The sequence below is a fragment of the Pan paniscus genome, chromosome 1 (genome assembly GCF_029289425.2).
Source record: "Pan paniscus chromosome 1, NHGRI_mPanPan1-v2.0_pri, whole genome shotgun sequence".
Classification (NCBI taxonomy): domain Eukaryota; kingdom Metazoa; phylum Chordata; class Mammalia; order Primates; family Hominidae; genus Pan; species Pan paniscus.
The window spans coordinates 19,132,919-19,150,593 of NC_073249.2; the positions used below are offsets into that span (position 1 = coordinate 19,132,919).

Consider the following 17,675-nt stretch of genomic DNA (forward strand, 5'->3'; position numbering starts at 1 on the left):
TCTCAGCTCCAATCCTGCCTTCCCCATGAGCCTACGTGATCACCACTTTAATACTGCAACTATCCTTCCGCCCTGATCCCTAATCCCCATACACTGCTCTATTTTTTCCACAGCACACAGCACCTTTCTGCACACGACATAACTGACTTCATGTCTACTGTCTGGCTCCCCGCAGCCCCCCACTAGAATGAAAGCTCCAAGACCACAAGGATTTCGTGTCTGCTACAACAACTGGTGTACTCCCAAACACTCAAGCACTGCCTGGCACATAGGAGGGTCTCAAGAGATACTCATTGAAAGAATAAATGAAAAGAACCAGAGCCAGTTTTCATCTCTGCTCCTTCTGGAGGGGCAGCTGAGGATTGCAGCCTTCAGGACAGGCAGAGGCCTGGAGGGTAGGAACACAAATTCCATGGAGCAAAAGGTAAAAATGAAGAAAAGAGCAGCCGGGCACGGTGGCTCACGCCTGTAATCCCAGCACTTTGGGAGGCCGAGGTGGGTGGATCACCTGAGGTCAGGAGTTTGAGACCAGCCTGGCCAACATGGTGAAACCCTGTCTCTATTAAAAATACAAAAATTAGCTGGGCATGGTGGTAGGTGCCTGTAATCCTAGCCACTCAGGAGGCTGAGGCACAAGAATCGCTTGAACCCGGGAGGCGGAGGTTGCAGTGAGCCGAGATTGTGCCACTGCACTCCAGCCTGGGCGACAGAGTGAGACTTTGTCAAAAAAAAAAAAAAAAAAAAGCAAAACAGACCAGCACTACTATCAAAGCATTATCGAGTGTGCATCTGCTCCAAGATGCCTTCCAGGAACTTTCCAAATGAGGCCGCAGTATGAGGGCACTGCCAATGCAAGGAAGGGGCATGGGAGGCCCAGGGAGCAGGAGCAAGCCAGGTTCACTGCTGGCTGGCAGAAACCCTTGGCCAGGAGTTGCAGAAAAACCCCACTGCCTCCAGAGGCCCTGAGGAGATCTCTTCCACCAGACAACCCTGGGTCTGCCACCTGTGAGCTCTGTGACCTTGGGAAAGTCACTTAACCTTTCTGTGCTTCAGTTTCATCAGTACACTAGAAGAAATAAAAGGGCTGAGATGAAATGCAGCCCTTTTATTTCTATGCACAGTGAGTGCCACGAAAGTGTTTATTAAATTTTGAAAATTAAAACATATTAATATATTAGCCCTCCCCACAGTGGTTCACCCCAGACCACACAGAAAGGCAGTCTCATTCCAAGAAGGTCTAACCATAAAGGCTCAGACAGAAGGAATGAAATCAAAATTAACGGACTAAGGCAGTGGTTCTCTACCAAGGGCAATTCTGCCCACCTCCCACCCTCACCAGGACACTTGGCAATGTCTGCACATTTTTGGTTGTTACAACTTGGCAGATCAGGGGTGGGAGAACTACTGGCATCTAGTGGGGAGAGGCGGGGGAAGCTGCTACACATCATACAATGCAGGGGACAGCCTTGCACAACAAAGAATGATCCAGCCCAGTGCAGTCGCTCACACCTGGAATCCCAATGCTTTGGGAGGCCAAGGCAGGAGGACCGCTTGAGCCCAGCCTGGGCAACATAGTGAAACCCTGTCCCTACAAAAAATTTAAAAATTAGCCTGGTGTGGTGACACATGCCTATAGTCTTAGCTACTCGGTAGGGTGAGGTGAAAGATCACCTGAGCCCAGGAGTTTGAGGCTACAGTTAGCTCTGGTTGTACCACTGAGCTCTAACCTGGGTGGCAGAGCACAACTGTCTTAAAAAAAAAAAAAAGGCCAGCCAAAAATGTCAATGGTGCCAGAGTTAAGAAACTGAACCAGAGCAACCACGGTCCCGAAAGTACCCTTGTCCCTGCCCAAATGCATGTCCTGACCTGAACTCTGGAAATTCAGTAACTCTACCCCCAACCCTCCTGGCCATTCCTCTTCCCTAAGAGTTAGGGACAGAAAACTGCCAGCCATGGGCAGGAGGAGGTGGTCAGCAGAGTGGCCTAGGAGAGACTCTCTGTTCCATGGGGAGCTCCTGGAAGGCTGCGGCAGAAGGGACAGTTGACCAGGGCAAGCAGCCAGCAAGGGCAGGCTGAGCCATGAGGGATCGGCCCATTTCCCAGCCCCCAGGCAGCCAGCCCTTAACTGCTTCTTTGTGACAGCCCGCCTCAGTGAGACAAGGGGCTCATATAACTCCCATAGCCTGGGAAAGCTTTTTAAATGTAAGCCTATGAGTGAGACTCTATGTGACAGTTTTTGTTTATCTCCAAATCCGGCCCTGATGAATCACTGTCATCTACATTTCAGCATGCTAAGAAACCTAATCCATATAAAACACCCCATGCTTCTGGGGCCCATACTAGTAGACATGACTAAGTGCAAAAATGCCAGTGTTTCACCCTGTGCTGCAGGAGGCAAGAGCCAGGCAGGAGCACAATGCCACCTGCTTAGAGCAGGGAACCCTAGAAAGGTGGGGGCCCATCAGGGAAGATGGATTAGTGTCTTGAGCCCCTTTTATTTCCATGGTTTACAATAGAGAAAGGTGGGAGAGGCTTTCTGGACTGGGCAGGTAATCTGAAGACAGCTTTCCTGCCAACTCCATACTGGGTTCATCATGAAGATCAAGCACAGGGCCAAGGTAAAGGAATCTTCACACTGTTAAGAGAACAAGGTCAAGTTCCACTCTAAGGAGAGGAGTGATCACTGGTGAGCACACATCAATGAATTCAATGTAATTCTCCAGAGAGGAGAGTTCCCCGCCAGGCCCAGCCTATCCCAGACCCATTCAGGAGGGTTTGCATATGGAAGTACCAAGACATCCCTCCTCCTTAAAAACACCTCACCCATAAGGCAGTCTAGAGGCAAGGCCACAAGATTACAATGGTGGAACCAGAACTCTCAACAGTAACAGTGAATCAAGACTTACTCAGAGGGAAAAGGGATTGTTCCCATCATGGAAGTGGGGCTAGGCCTCCTTCTATCCAAGTGGCACATTTGCAGGGGTGACAATCAGCATGTTCACTATGGCACAGGCACAGAAGTGGGTCCAAGAGGCCCCTCAAGTATCAGGATTCAACCCTTTGATTGCTGAACATGGGAAAGAGATCCCAAGGAAAGACCAGGGCAGCTAGGAACCGGAGGGCACTCAGGGGGTCTCAAGGCAGAGCATATTTAACAACCAGCATGGAAGTGCCCCACTGTTACATGTGAGTGGCATGGCTAAGCCAGTGTGTTTCCATCTGGATATCCACTGACTTGTATGGCTCAGCATCACCCATGCAGAGCTTCCAGAAGAGGCTTCACAAGGACAAAAGCACAAAAACCAACAGGGAGCGTAGACTTGGCCAGGTTTGTGTGTTTTCTCATCACGTGAATTCTGCTGGGCACTCCAGGAGACTTCACAGGCTTTTCCCAGGAATACCTAGCTTCCCTTCCTGGGATCTCAGCCAGAGCCTCACAGTCGACTCCTGCTTACACCTGTGTCTCTGTCCCAGGCAGCCTCACCGCACACCCCCCACCCCCGCCCCACCACACCTCCTTTCACTAAGCCCACTGCCTCTGGACTTGCTAGAAGTTAGGCAGGACAGTGGCCTTGCCTGCTTTGACACTAAAATCAGTATCTTCCCAAACTGACTTCCCTCTCCCCAAAGCCCTAAGAAACATGAGCAGTAGCAAGAAGAAATTATGTCTTCCCCAACCCAATCTCCCCCACCCCCTCTCCCATCATTTTTCTGACCACCTCTTCCTCTGTTCCAAACAGGAGACCAACCACTCACCCATCATTCATCCAAACAGGAGCTAGGGTGGGGAAACTGACAGCAGGCCTTAAGACTCATAAAACCTTCACCAGCCTCCCAGGTGTCCCCCACCCCAAGGTCCAACAGAGCCTGGGCAAGCTGACCCCACTCAGTGCTGGGTAAAGCAGTTGCTTTTTCATTTTTGCTCAAGGGTCTAGGGAAGAGCTCGTTACTTTTGCACTGTTCAGCAGTCACACAATCTGTTTCCATTATGTTTGCTGACCCAGAGGCAGCCAAAGCTTCACTCCAGAATTGGGAAACTTTATTTTCTTTAAAGAGAGAAGTTTATGTTACAGTGCCACTGTCGGATTATCTGGCTATACAGTGGTTTTCCCTGCTACTGTCCTCCCTATGTCAACTTCAAACTCTCATTTGAAGTGGACTTTCTTTAAACTCCAAACTGATGATAGGTGGCAAGGAGTGGTATGGGTGTTCCCCTCCGCATCCACCAAGATGCTCACAGATTTTTGGCACCCATTAAACCACGTGAGGGCCCCATGCTCGACCTCAAGTCATGCATGCTTCCAGGGATCACAGCGACCTGCCCTTCTAACAAGAGGGGCAGGGCTACAGAGGAAGAGCAGTGGAGCTCAGAACCTGGGATCCCACCACAGGAGCCCCTCGCTCAGGGACACGTCTGTCCACTGGTGGACACTACAACTGCCTAACCGCCAAGGCAAGCTGCACCCTCCACCCACATTCCTGATGGCTGCCCACTACTGGGATCCCCATTCTGACACCACGATTGGGTACAAGAGAGCTGGCATGGTGTCTGGACAACTTCCCAAAAAGTCCGTCTCTAACAGCATTTAAGATTCATAGCCCAAACCCCAAACGAACCAGTCAGATCAATCTCAGAGGTGGGGGTAAGGGATAAAAAAAAGAAAGACGACTATTTTCCAGAAATCAAGAATTGTATCAGGAATACCGTGAACTTAAGATTCCTGGTTCACTACACTTTCAAGGGGATATTTAGGCTTTTATTTTTTCATTTTCCTCTTTTAGAGATAGCAGTTATTCAGCACCCACTAACAGTATTTAACTCTCCGAACAAGGCCATGAGGTAAGAATGATTACTCCCACTGCAAAGATGAGGAAACTGAGGGTCAGAGAGGTTCAATGCATCAGTGAAGGTCACTAAGCACAAAGAGGTAAACAGCTAGGTCTCACTCAATGCCAATAAGTGGATTTGTGCCATTTCCCTTTAATGTCTACTACTAGCTCAAAAACATTACTAGTTCCCAAATGGTTCAGCTTGGCATTTGAAGCCCGTTACAATTTAGTTCTGAATTTCTCCAACTTTACACCCTAACGTTCCCCTCCACGTGTACCATGGTCTAGCCCGCCAAGGTCCTTCACTGTTCCAAGAAATAACCTGCCCGCCTCCCCGCATGATTCCTAGAAGATCCCACCCAAAGTCCCCCACCCATGGACTCTCGGGCAAGGGCTACAGGACTCGTGCCAGCTCAGGGAATAAGGGTGATGCTACTGTGCAATGTGGACAGGCTCCCAGGGCTCCGGATCATGTCCCTCAACTAACACCGTCCCTTACCTCCCAGCATGCAGGCACACAGGCAAGGGGTCTCAGGCTCCACACACTCTTACAGCAGAGAGAAAACCCTTCCCTTTCCACCCTAAACAGCCACACTTCACCCACAGGCAGCTTCATTTCCAGAGAAATCCCTTCCTCTCTTCTGCGGCTCCATCCACTGCCAACGTACCAAAGCCCAGGGGAGACTTAACATGATTAAAATTTTAAAGCATTTAAGAAGCTCAAAGGAAAGGCACACTTGAAGTGCAAATCATCAATTTAGGGGGAAAGAGCAAAATATGGGGGGAAAGGGTATGGACACAAATGTAAATGAAATGTAATTTTAAACAATATTTTGCATAAACTGCTTTAACATACATGTCCTGAGCCTGGGTGTTGAGTCCCGAGTTGTGCGGCAGTGCCTGAGATTGGTCTTCAGCACTCCCTCCTGCTTAGTTTACTAAACCTGCAATCTGAGGTGAGCTGGCTCTCTGGGTTTTGCCAAGTGTAGAATAATAGTTCTGTGATGAGTTACTTAACAGGCAGGGTACACAATGACAAGCCTGGGCTGGGCTGCTGAAGCAGCAGAAATCCTAGTTGGACTCCCCTCAGACGATCCCTAAAGCCCAATACTGCAGCCTAGTACCCTATGAAAAACGTCAGGATGTGCAGAAACTGGCTGAATATGGAATAAAAGCCCTGATTTGAACAGTATGAGGCAAGAGAAAAAATATAGGTCCACTTATCTCTAAAAAACTATAGCTAGCTTTTAAATTCTGCCTTTCTGTGCATGGCCCGCTATCTTTTTTTATGTCCATACTTTACAAGCCAAACAAACCACATTTTTTTTTTTTTTTTGGTATGAGAATGAAACAAATTTAGAGACACTTCTAGTGTCTAAATCCATGGAAACAATTGGGGAAGAAAGAAGACTACACGATTTTCCTATACATCAGGCATTCGTGACAGCAGGGCTCTATTTACCTCCTTCAGAAACCATCTTAAGGCTTCTCTTTAACCCAGGGTCCACCACACGAAGTTAATGAGTCTTCCACTGCGATTTCAAAAGCTATTGCATTTACACACCTCTTCCTCAACCGACAAATCACTAAAGCATCCTAAGGGCTAGGATTAAATTTTATGGTTCGTTGACAGAATAGAATCCCAAATCACCAATCCATGTGTAATTGTTCATTTCCCCCACTTTTTCTACCTGGTCTCCGTACCTGTCTATATTGCCACCAGGAATTCTTTAAAAAAACAAAACAAAACAAAACAAAACAAAAGCCAACTAAGAATCACACACTTCAGGAGTGTCTGAAGACTTCTGCATGAAAGACCCCTCACACCATTCAGGAACTGAAGCCCACCAGAGTGAGGAATCAGCCTCCGGGAGGCGAACGAGCACGCTTGCTCTTTCTAATCACGTGTACTAATGAAAGTGGCAGACTAAGGAAAGAGAAACGCCAAGGGTGGCTTATGTGTTTGGTTTTCTTTGCATGAAAGGCAGAAAGCTTTGCCAGGTCTCACCAGCACACCAGGCTATGCAGAGTGGCCAAGGCACAGTTTACCGGGAAGCAAAGTTTTAAAAATCATTCCAGTTTTACACGATTATATCTCTGAATGGACTGCACGGCTTTTGCTGCCTGCATGCTCTTTGCTGTTCAAGAATAAACCAAGTCTTCGCGTACATATACTACCTATACCATTTTTTACAAAAACAACGCTAAGAGTACAATGTCAGCTCAGAAGCTAGGCCGATTCAGCACGTGGAAAGAGGGCTTTATTTCTGCCCTTCTAGATAAAACAAATCCATGTAATTTACCAGAAACCACATAAGGCACCCATTCCACCTAACATCTTCGGCTATGAATGAATGAATGAAGCAAAGAAAAAACCTTTGAAGCAGCCAAACCCCGGCGTGGACATTTAGGGGTCTGACTTCAGAACTGAAGTCTGTTCATCTAGTTAGTTCCCTCTGGCTTGTTTCAGGATACCACTCTCTTGTTCCAACCCAACCACCAGTAGTCCATCTCCATTAACTCAGAATTTTCTGGGTTTGCGGTGACACTAAATGTCACAGTAACGAGGGTTACAGGAATTCGGAAAAGATAACGCTGCTTTCAAAGCCGAGGAGCCAGTAAAACACTACAAACGTCCCCTGCCGGCATGCTCCAGCACACAGCCCGACGCCGCAGGACCGCGCTGTCCCGGCTCCTCTCGGCGCTCACCATCCTCCCGAATGCCCAAGGGCCCGGCCGTCCGGAGCGGCGGCACGAGGACGCGGAACCGCAGAGCGGCTCACACGGTCCCCACAGCCGGATCACTCGGCCCCTGGAGCATGTTAAAAACACAGCCACAGAAGAGGGATTCTCCCTGAAGCGGGGAGTGGGGATGGAAAATGCAAGCGCAGGAGGCCACGTCCGGCTCGCGCGGGAGGGCCAGGGGCCGGGTTGGGCAGAGGGTAACGCTGGGGCCGCAAGGGAACGGCCGGGACTGGCCTCGCTCGGGGCGCAGGGGCGCACTGGCCCCTGGCTCGCACGGGCCCTGGGGCTTTACTTGGCACGGGAGCGGCCGCCCCTGCCCCCCAAAGGTAAAGGGCAAAGAAGGTGGCAGAAACACGGAACCCACGCCCCGCGGAGTGACAGGGGGAAAGGGACGAGGATTTGCAGCCGCTGGTATCAAAGGGCTGAAAAGAAACTTGGACTCCTCTCTCCTGCTGTACATGACGCGTTGGAAAAGCGGTCGCCTCTCTCTCCTCTCCTCCCCACCCCCTTTGTGTTTCCCAACACCCCCATCCCTAAACTTCCAACCGCAGGGGATGGGGCTCCCGGCGGCCGGACAAGACTCGAATTACGACGAGCAGAGAGAGGGGCGACGTCCACGAGAGGGGGCAGAGAAAGGCTGCGGGGGCCGCCCTTTCGGAGCCCGGCGTGCGCAGAGGGGCCGGGTGCACCCCTGCCCTGGGCACTCGGCGCGGAGGCCCGGGACGGGGGCGGGCGACGCGAGCGGAGGTCCGGGCGGAGGAGCGCAGGGGCGGCGCGGAGCGGGCAGGGGACAGGGGCGCAGGGTGGGGGGTGGGCGCAGGGGCCCGGCCGCGGCAGGGCGCTCCACTCACCTTCCTGCCGGCGCCGCCGCCGCCGCCGCCGCCGCCCGCGCCCCCGGCCAGCGCAGAGCCGCCCCCCGAGTACATGTAGTAGGCGATGCCCAGCACCCACAGGAAGGCGAAGCAGAGCAGCATCCGCGAGCGCCGCCGCATTCTCCCAACTCGGCCGCCGGCGGGGCCGCCGCTGCTCGCGAGTGCTGCCTGGGCCGGCCGCGGGCGCGGTGGGGGCCGGGGGAGGAGCGGAGGAAGGGGAAGGGCGCGGCGGCGGCTCCTCCTCCCGCGCGGTGCTACTGCTCGGCGGCGGCGCGCAATCGGCGCCCGAGCTCCGCCCCGGGCCGGCGGCGCCGCGCGGCACCAGAGCAGGAAGCAGCGGCCTCGGAGGCGGCGAGGGGGGTCAGGGAGCAAAGGGCGACCAATCGGCGGCGGCTGCGGGGGCCGGGGCGCGGGCCGCGGGAGGGGACTGCCGCGTCTCCATGGCTGCAGCACGCCGGGCTCCGCCGTGAGGGCCTGGGCGCCGCCCCGTCCCCGGCCGCCCGCCCCTCAGCGTGCTCCCCCCGCCGGCCGCCCCCTCCCCCGTGAGTGACAGGTGGCTGCCCCGGGACCAGACTGGAGCGCGCGCACACGTGGGCAAAGAGCCTTGCTCACGCACACGGGGCCTCTCGATTACGGGGGCGGTAGTGGCCTCGGCGCTTCCTGCCCAGACTGTCACCTCTTCAGCCTTGGTCTTTGGGGCCACCTCAGACCCTTAACGGGCTTGCTCTTATTGGCCAACTGACCTGAGTTTTTGGTGCAAACCGCCCGCTTGAACCCGACTTTGCTGCTGCTTGCTGCAGTTTTCTCACTAATCTTGCAGCAAAACATTCCTGACCCGCTGGTATCGATTTTATTTATCTATATAGGCAGATGTGGAGGTTTTGAGGTGGTAGGAACTGAGAAGGTAATTTCCAAAAGAACATTTTTCTGTGGGTGACAGAGCTATCAATGGTAGAGTTGTTCTTTTCAATAAACACAAAATGAGGAAGAAGGAAAGCAATAATATATTGTTTAAAATCTTTCTCATTCGTTGCGTTCTTTAAAAAGCACATTAAGCATCTTTAACGATACAAGAAAACGATCTGTCTTGTAACATAATCTATGTAACCTTGGTGATGCCCTTGCAACACGCAAAGCTTCCAGTGTTCCTAAGAAAGACAGAAATTTTACTTAGAACTTGATATATTAAATGTTTTCAGGAGCTTCTCGGTCAGAGGATAATGGCAGCTGCCTGATATAAGTCCGTACCCATATCCTCAAAGAAACAAAAACAAACAAGCCTTCAGCATTACTTAGAGAGAATGCCATGAACTGAACATTAAATTACTTAAGTAGAAGAAAGAAAAGATATCAAATTCCAACTGAGCTCCCTCCACTATTGCCAAGGACTTAAGTGAAGTACAGGGTTGTCACCTCTTTATAAATAGAAAGTCCAACACCAAGAATTAAAAACTGAACAGAGGTCAGGTGCCTTATTGATCAAGGGAAGAGATTTGAAAGAAAATGGGACAAGAGGTGAGAGGCTTGAAGGAGCCTTGTTTCTGGGAAAAAGTCAGATAAATACGAAAAGAAGATAATGTCCTTCAGAGGCCTGACAATGAAGGGAAAGAAGGAAGTCAGAAGGGAAAATTACAAATCCTGCAGAAATGAAAGAGAAGACAGCCAGTCCCCTCCCCAAACACCAACATTATCTATTAAAAACTGCATTTCAGTACACAGATAAAACACTCTTGAACTGGGAACCCTGCCTCAAAATGCCTAGTAACAGAAAAACATCAAATCAACTGCATATAAAGATTCTGCAAAAAGAAAACAGAAATCACATTTCTGATGATAAAAAAATAAATCATAACATTTTCGCTGATGAAAACCCCCACAATAAAAACCATGAAGCATAAGAAAATTGTAATACCACATGTCAAACTGAACAAAGTGTCATGTATTTGTATACACATACACACACACGCACATATCTAGGATAAGAAATTTCAAGAACTGAAGACAGACTAGACAAAAATTAGGAAGAAATGCAACAAGGGTTGAGCAAATTCAAGAAGGAAATTGAAAGTAATGACAAAAACTATCCCAGAAACAAAGAATAATTACAAGGTGTCCAAGGGAGAATATATTCAAATGAAAATATGTAAAAGGACACTGAAGAATGGCAAGAAAACAATCAAGAAATTGAAAATAATATAAAGATAGAAGTAAAAAGGTTCAGAGAGAAGAGGTTAAAATAAAAGCCAGGAAAGAAAGACCAAAATACATGTTAAGTGGAGTCCCTAAAGTACAAACATTAAACAATAAAACCTAATTAATATTAAAACTATAACCCCAGAAAATAATCCAGGAATAAGGGAAAATTTAAAGTACATGTCAAAAGTGACTTCCATGTACCTTGGGAAATGATCTGGAATTATCAACTCCTAAATATATTTTAGTAAAACGATTAGATTTTAAAGGCAAAAAAGATCAAATTGCTTATAGAGATAAAAATTTATGCTGGCATCAGACTTCTGAACAGCAACATGCAAAGCCAGGCAACAGTGGAGCAGCATTAACAAGGAACAAAAGTGCCAGGCAGGCTGGGCATAGTGGCTCATGCCTGTAATCCCAGCACTTTGAGAGGCCAGAGTGGGTGGATCACATGAGGTCAGGAGTTCAAGACCAGCCTGGCCAAAGTGGTGAAACCCCATCACTAAAAAAAATATGAAAATTAGCCGGCAGGTGCCTGTAATCGCAGCTACTCGAGAGGCTGAGGTGGAAGAATCATTTGAACCCAGGAGGCAGAGGTTGCAGTGAGCTGAGATCATGCCATTGCACCCTAGCCTGGGTGACAGAGCGAGACTCCATGACACACACACAAAAAAGTACCAGGCAGTGATTTTTATACCCAGCCCTCAAGTGTCAAGGTTGTAGGCAAACAGATATGACCTGAATGCAAAAATTCAGAGAACGTGACTCACATGGGCCTTTCATGAGGAATCTTAGAGAATGAGCTTCCTCCAACCAAGAGACAGCTGAGGAAGCCAGCAGAGTGACTAATGGAGAGCATTTTGTATATTCAGAAGGTGAAAGACTAGTGTATATACATTACGCTTTCTGATAAACTTAGAACAGGTGCAACTAAAGGCAACTGGAGGAGAAGGGGAAGAGCGAAGGGAAAATAGAATAATATCATTGTCTGCAATATCAGTAGCAGGTAGGAGTGAAAGGATACCATATAAAACAGACAGACCAGATGTTAAAAGGTTAGAAACAAAATATAGGAATTAAGGGTAATATATTAAAAATATAAATAAAAATCACTACAACAAAATATATGTATTCCCAAATATTGGAAACCCTATTCCAAAACCCCAAAAGTTCTAAAAATAGCAAAGAATACATACCAAATAATGAAAGAAACACAGTAAGTGTGGCACGGTGATGCAGTAGTTATAATAGGAAACAATATGACACAGCTGAGACCAACCCACATCAGACATAACAATTTATAAGTGGGCTCAGTTCACCCTTTAAAATAAAAGATTTTCAAATGTAGGCATAACGGAAACCCCAACTCTGAAAAAGCAGGTGCTGTGATTCTGATATCAAACAAAACAGAGTGGCCAAAAAGCATTAAATGAGATGAAGAGGGACAATTTATAGCCCAAAACCTCCCTTCCGAAACACTTATCAATTGTATATCATTAGGATTTGATCTGCAAAGTAAAATCATTATTAGTTTGATGGAATAAGCGATGTATGATAGAGATTAAACTTTAGACAATGTTAGAGGTAGAAGAAAACAGGTTATGGAAGTCTTTCCATTGTACATGGGGCAGGTCTGAAGTCACTGTAGTTTCTAGACCTGGGAATCAGAAGAATAGCTAGATGTGACATGGGGCATTTCAAAGACAAAGTCAAAACTGCAAGGACAAAATGTACCTCATGAGAACAACTAGAATTCATGAGGACAAACTGTAATGTACCTCCAGTGTTGATTATGGAAATAAAAAACAAAACACAACAAAAACCCACAGTGAGATACCACTTCATATCCATTAGGATAGCTATTATATAAAACTTTTTTTTTTTTTTTTTGATGGAGACTTGCTCTGTCACCGAGGCTAAAGTGCAGTGGCACAATCTCGGCTCACTGCAACCTCCACCTCCTGGGGTCAAGCCATTCTCCTGCCTCAGACTCCTAAGCAGCTGGGCCTACAGGCATGTACCACCATGCTCAGCTAATTTTTGTATTTTTAGTAGAGACAGGGTTTCACCATATTGGCCAGGCTGGTCTCGAACTCCTGACCTCATGATCCACCTGCCTCGGCCTCCCAAAGTGCTGGGATTACAGGTGTGAGCCACCGCGCCCAGCCTATAAAACATTTTAAAAATAAATAAATAAATAAATAACAAGTGTTGGTGAGGATGTAGAGAAATTGGAACCCTTATGCACTGCTGTTGAAAATGGTATAGTGGTTCCCCAAAAAATTAAATTTAGAGCTACTATATGATCCAGCAATTCCATTTCTGGTTGTATACATAAAGGAATTGAAAGCAGGGACTCAAACGGATATTTGTACATCCACGTTCATAGCAGTGTTATTTACAGTGGCCAAAGGGTGGGACAACACAAATATCTATCAACAGATAAATGGACAAGCAGAGTGTGGTATATCCATGCAATGGAACATTATTCAGCCCTAAAAAAGAAGAAAATTCTAACACATACCAGAACATTGATGAACCTTGAGGACAATATGCTAGATGAAATGAGTGAGACACAAAAAGACAAATACCAAATGATTTCACTTATATGAATTTCCTACAGTAACCAAAATCATAGAGGCAAAAAGTAAAATGGCAGTCACCAGGGGCTTGAGGAAGAGAGGAATTAGGAGTTCCCATTATTATTTATGAGTTCGGAGTTTCAGTTTGAGATGATAACATTCTGGAGATGGATGGTAAATGTACTTAATGGCACAGAATTATACACTTAAAATGGTTATGATGGTAAATTTTATGTGATGTATATTTCATCACAATTTGAAAAAACTACAAATGACAAGTTGGGAGAAATTATTTCCACAACATTATAGATAAAAAGGTAATATCTCTGACATATAAAGTACTTAAACATTAAGGAAAAACCCCAAATCTCCTCTAAAAAATGGGGAAAAGCATAAACAGACAATTTATAGTAAAGATCTACAAAGAGTCCATAAACATGTGGAAAGACATTAAACTTTGCTCGTAATAGAGTTGTAAATTAAAACTACAAACATACTATTTATCCTCCCATCAAACTGGTAAAAAATCAAAAGCTTGACAAAACATTCTGTTGGCAAGACTACAAAAATAAATAAATAAATAAATAAGGAAAACGTCTGTGAACACATATAGCGTAATATCCAGGATATTTTGTTAAATGAAAAAAGGAAGTTGCAATAGGGTATGTATCATCTGCTACTTTTTCTGTAACAAAGAAGGGACTAGAAGAAAACATACATGTAAGTGTTATAGCTCTTTTAGAACTTGTGTAGAAGGTTTGCTGGTTTTCACTGGAAAACACTCCATGCAGAAAAGAAAAGTCACATGTATCTGCATATTTTGGCAAAACACACATACACACTCACATACACAATAGTGGTAAACCAGAAAACAATTGAGTTGGTTACCTAGAAGGGGTGGCAGGGAAAGGTAGAAGGGATAGGAGAAGAATTGATGCTTCTCTGAGTATACTGTTTTTCCAGGCTTAAATTTTGGAAACATGATAGTGTTCTCTATATTAAAAAAACAAAATAAAATCAAGAAAGCTGAGGGGAGAGGAATAAAAACTGAATCCAAACAGAAATATCTGAATCCAATTATATTATAAATGAATAATATAAAGCTTAAAAAAATATTCATAACCTTAAACAAAGTATGCCAGCTATGTGCTCTCAGCCTAGAACTGGAAAGAATTTTAAAGCCCTTTATTTTTTTCATAGTGTTATGGGTATAGCAATTGTATTATTTTATGCATAGTATGCAATTGAGCAAATCAGGAAATACATTGTTTTGGGGAGCTAGGCTTTTCACTATGGAAGAAGGGAGATACAGAATGGGATGGAAGAAGGCAAGAAAGATTCCTGTGGAGTAGATTTGTAATTAGAGATAGCGGTATGAACTCATTATTTCATACAGACACACACACACACACACACACACACACACACATATCTATGCTCATATGTATGCATATTTAAACAAATATACATACATATTTCCTAGATCTGTCCACTTAAAGGGCCCCGATTAATAATATCCCAGTAGCAATGAGCACCCCTTGCACCCAGATCTTGGTTTCTAAATACCATTCTCCATTGTAAGAGTTCACTGGAGAAATTATTGATTCCAGGACTGGGGTTGAGAGGGTATTAAATGAGCCTGGAACATCTTGTTGTACTAGAAAGTAAGGAAGGGCAGAAAGAGTGAGAGAGAGAGAAAGAGAGAAGCAGAGGAGAGAGAGAGCACAATGTTAAAATGACATACGAGCCAGCTTGAAGGGGCCCCACTGGCTAAATCTAAGACAATATATGCATCAAAATAAACACTGAATAAAGTAGAAATCTAGGTATACACAATGATAATAAATAAATGGACAAAAGGAGAACTCTTTGAGTAGAATGCCAACTGATAGACATTCAGGGAAGAGTGGATCGCCATCTTACAACCATCGCAGTAAAGGTTTGTTTGGAGACGACACCTGAATGGATGCTGAAGTGGTTAGGGGAGGAGGAGTTTGATGAAAAGGAGGAGATTTACAAGGTCTTCAAATGTCTTTCAACAGACATTTGTTAGTTGGATAATAGACATATTATTCACTGCTGGGTGTGGGTGGTGGTGGTGAGGGGGATGGGGGATTTAGTAGCTGGTGGAGAAATAGGCAGCACCTTGGCCAGGTGACCAAAACTAGCATCACTTATGAGGGTCAGATGGATATCCTGAGTCTGCAGAGAGACTCTGAGAAGGTGACAGCATCATGGTTTTTGTATTCTGGCCAAGGATGTATATAAACAAGGGTTGAGCAAATTCAAGAAGGAAATTGAAAATAATGACAAAAACTATCCCAGAAACAAAGAATAATTACAAGGTGTCCAAGGGAGAATATATTCAAATGAAAATATGTATTCTGGCCAAGGATGTGAATCAATATCAGGAAAAAAATGGGGAACATTCTGTAAAGTAAGTGGTTTGTATTCTTCAGAAATGTCACTTTGTCTATTGTGAAAGACAAAGAAAGAGTAAGGAAATGTCCCAGATTAATGGACCTGAAGAGACATGATATCTAAATGCAATAAAGCCCCTGTAGTGGAAAGTAAAAATACTATGGAGAACATGAGTAGGACAATGAACAAAACAGGACTACAGACTATAGCATAGTCTGATATACCATGGTACACTATGGTAAATAGTATAATGTCCAATTTTCTGATTTTGCTAACTGTACTATAGTTGCTTAGAAGAATGTTAGGAAATATGATATTTGTTAGGAAATATAAACTAAAGTGTCAAGGGTTAAGGGGGCATGACATACACGAGCTGCTTTCAAAAGATTCAAGAAAAATATAGAGAGAGAATGATAAAAAAAAAAAGTGGCAAAATATTTTAAAATGGCGAGTCTGGGTAAAGGACATAGGTGAATTCTCTGCACTATTTTTGCAACTTTTTTGGTAAGTTTGAAATCGTTTTCTTTAAAAGTGGTTTTACATGCAATATGGTGACCCTGAAGTTTCATTCTGCTGATTAGATAAAAGGCAGAAACCTAAAAACATTCCATTGCAACAACCCCACAGCCCAAGCGTCTAAAAGATACTACAACTTGCTTCTCTAGACAGCTGGCATATAAACACCCGCTCCTTGTCTTTCTTCTAACTTCATTTACTTTCCTAACACATCTCCACAGACACTTTCAAACACTTGTGCATGACTTCTAGTGTTTACAGGTAAGGTAATGAGTAGGAAACTCTATATACATTGACTTGCCTTTTGTCAGACCCTAGTACTGTTCAGCACCGTGGCTGTCATTTATCAATGTAACATTTTCATGCCAGAAGCCCTTAGGGCTTTTTCCTGACTGTATAGTACAGTAAGAATAGCTACATATTTGTAGCAGCACATAAATACAGCTTCAGCGTTTCTGCTGCCAATTCACTGTACCAGTTACTGTTGTCGGAGATGTCGGGAGCCCTGTACAATTTAATGATACATTGTGACTTTGCACAATAGAACCTTTCTTATAATCTGATTGTCCAATTTCCTTTTTTCTAAAATGCTTTAAAGGGGGACAATACCCAATCAGGAGAAAAGGAGAAACAAAATTATGACTGCTTAAAAGGAACAAAATATTAAACACTGAAATTGGATAATTGGAACTCGTTCGCACGCCCCTCCCACCAAACTGAAAGCACATTTCTATGGAGGTTATTACAAAAAGAAGATATGGAAGAGCTTGCCCAGGCCCTGTCATACTCCCAGGACCCACAATGGGCTGTCTTTAATGAGAGGGGACACTTTGAAGTACTACAGTTCTATCCTCAGTGAGCAGCTCTTAGTGACACTAAGCTCAAAATCCCCACACCCCGGGGACAGTGTTAACCACCTGCTGCTGTCTTCCCAGAAATTGCTTGACTTGAATTGTGACTGAGAAATAGTTTATCAAATGTGATTTAGGGTAAAGGAATCGATTGCCCTGAACATATAAACATTAATGATGTGCTTACCATATGCCAGGCACTGTTTGTGTATTATTTTATTAAATCTTCACAACAGTCCTATCAAGTAAATGCTCTCACTATTTCAGTTTTATAGCAGGGTGCTGTTAAGTGCCTTGCCCAAGGCAGCTCAGCGAGTAGCAGAGTCAGGGAGAGTGAGTCAGTAGGAGGCACTTGGCACACTTGCCGGTGGGGGAAAGGAATCTTCCCATTAGGCAGGACAGCAGCTACCTGGAGGGGGTGGGGCAGGAAAGCGACCGAGCACAGCATCACGGGGGCTTAGGAGATCCTGGGGACATTCTGCTGAAAGGCAGTCTTCTTGTTCCCACCTTCCCTGCTGTGTAACCCTCTCATCTCAGGCTCCCAGGGAATATGTCGCCGTGCCGCCAGCCAGCACTCATAGCACTACGGCCTCTGCTGATGCCTCACCAGCCCAGGCTGCCCCTGAGTGAGCCTGAGAGTTGGGCCTAGGAAGGAGGAGGCC

The 17,675-nt window shown here is 45.8% G+C and overlaps 1 protein-coding gene and 1 non-coding gene across 2 annotated transcripts in view; one reads left to right on the top strand and one right to left on the bottom strand.

The window, feature by feature from the left end:
• The window catches only part of GALNT2 (polypeptide N-acetylgalactosaminyltransferase 2), a 215,361-nt gene extending 206,649 nt beyond the window's left edge, over positions 1 to 8,712 (bottom strand). The window contains exon 1 of the mRNA XM_034948729.3: positions 8,427 to 8,712. Coding sequence (XP_034804620.1) covers positions 8,427 to 8,567 — 141 coding nt within the window. The 5' untranslated portion in view covers positions 8,568 to 8,712. The remainder of the gene's footprint in view (positions 1 to 8,426) is intronic.
• Positions 8,713 to 13,947: 5,235 nt separating this feature from the next.
• Positions 13,948 to 14,009, top strand: LOC112438403 (U7 small nuclear RNA). Its single transcript, XR_003026830.1, has one exon. It is a non-coding gene; the product is annotated as a U7 small nuclear RNA (small nuclear RNA).
• The last annotated feature ends 3,666 nt before the right edge of the window (positions 14,010 to 17,675 follow it).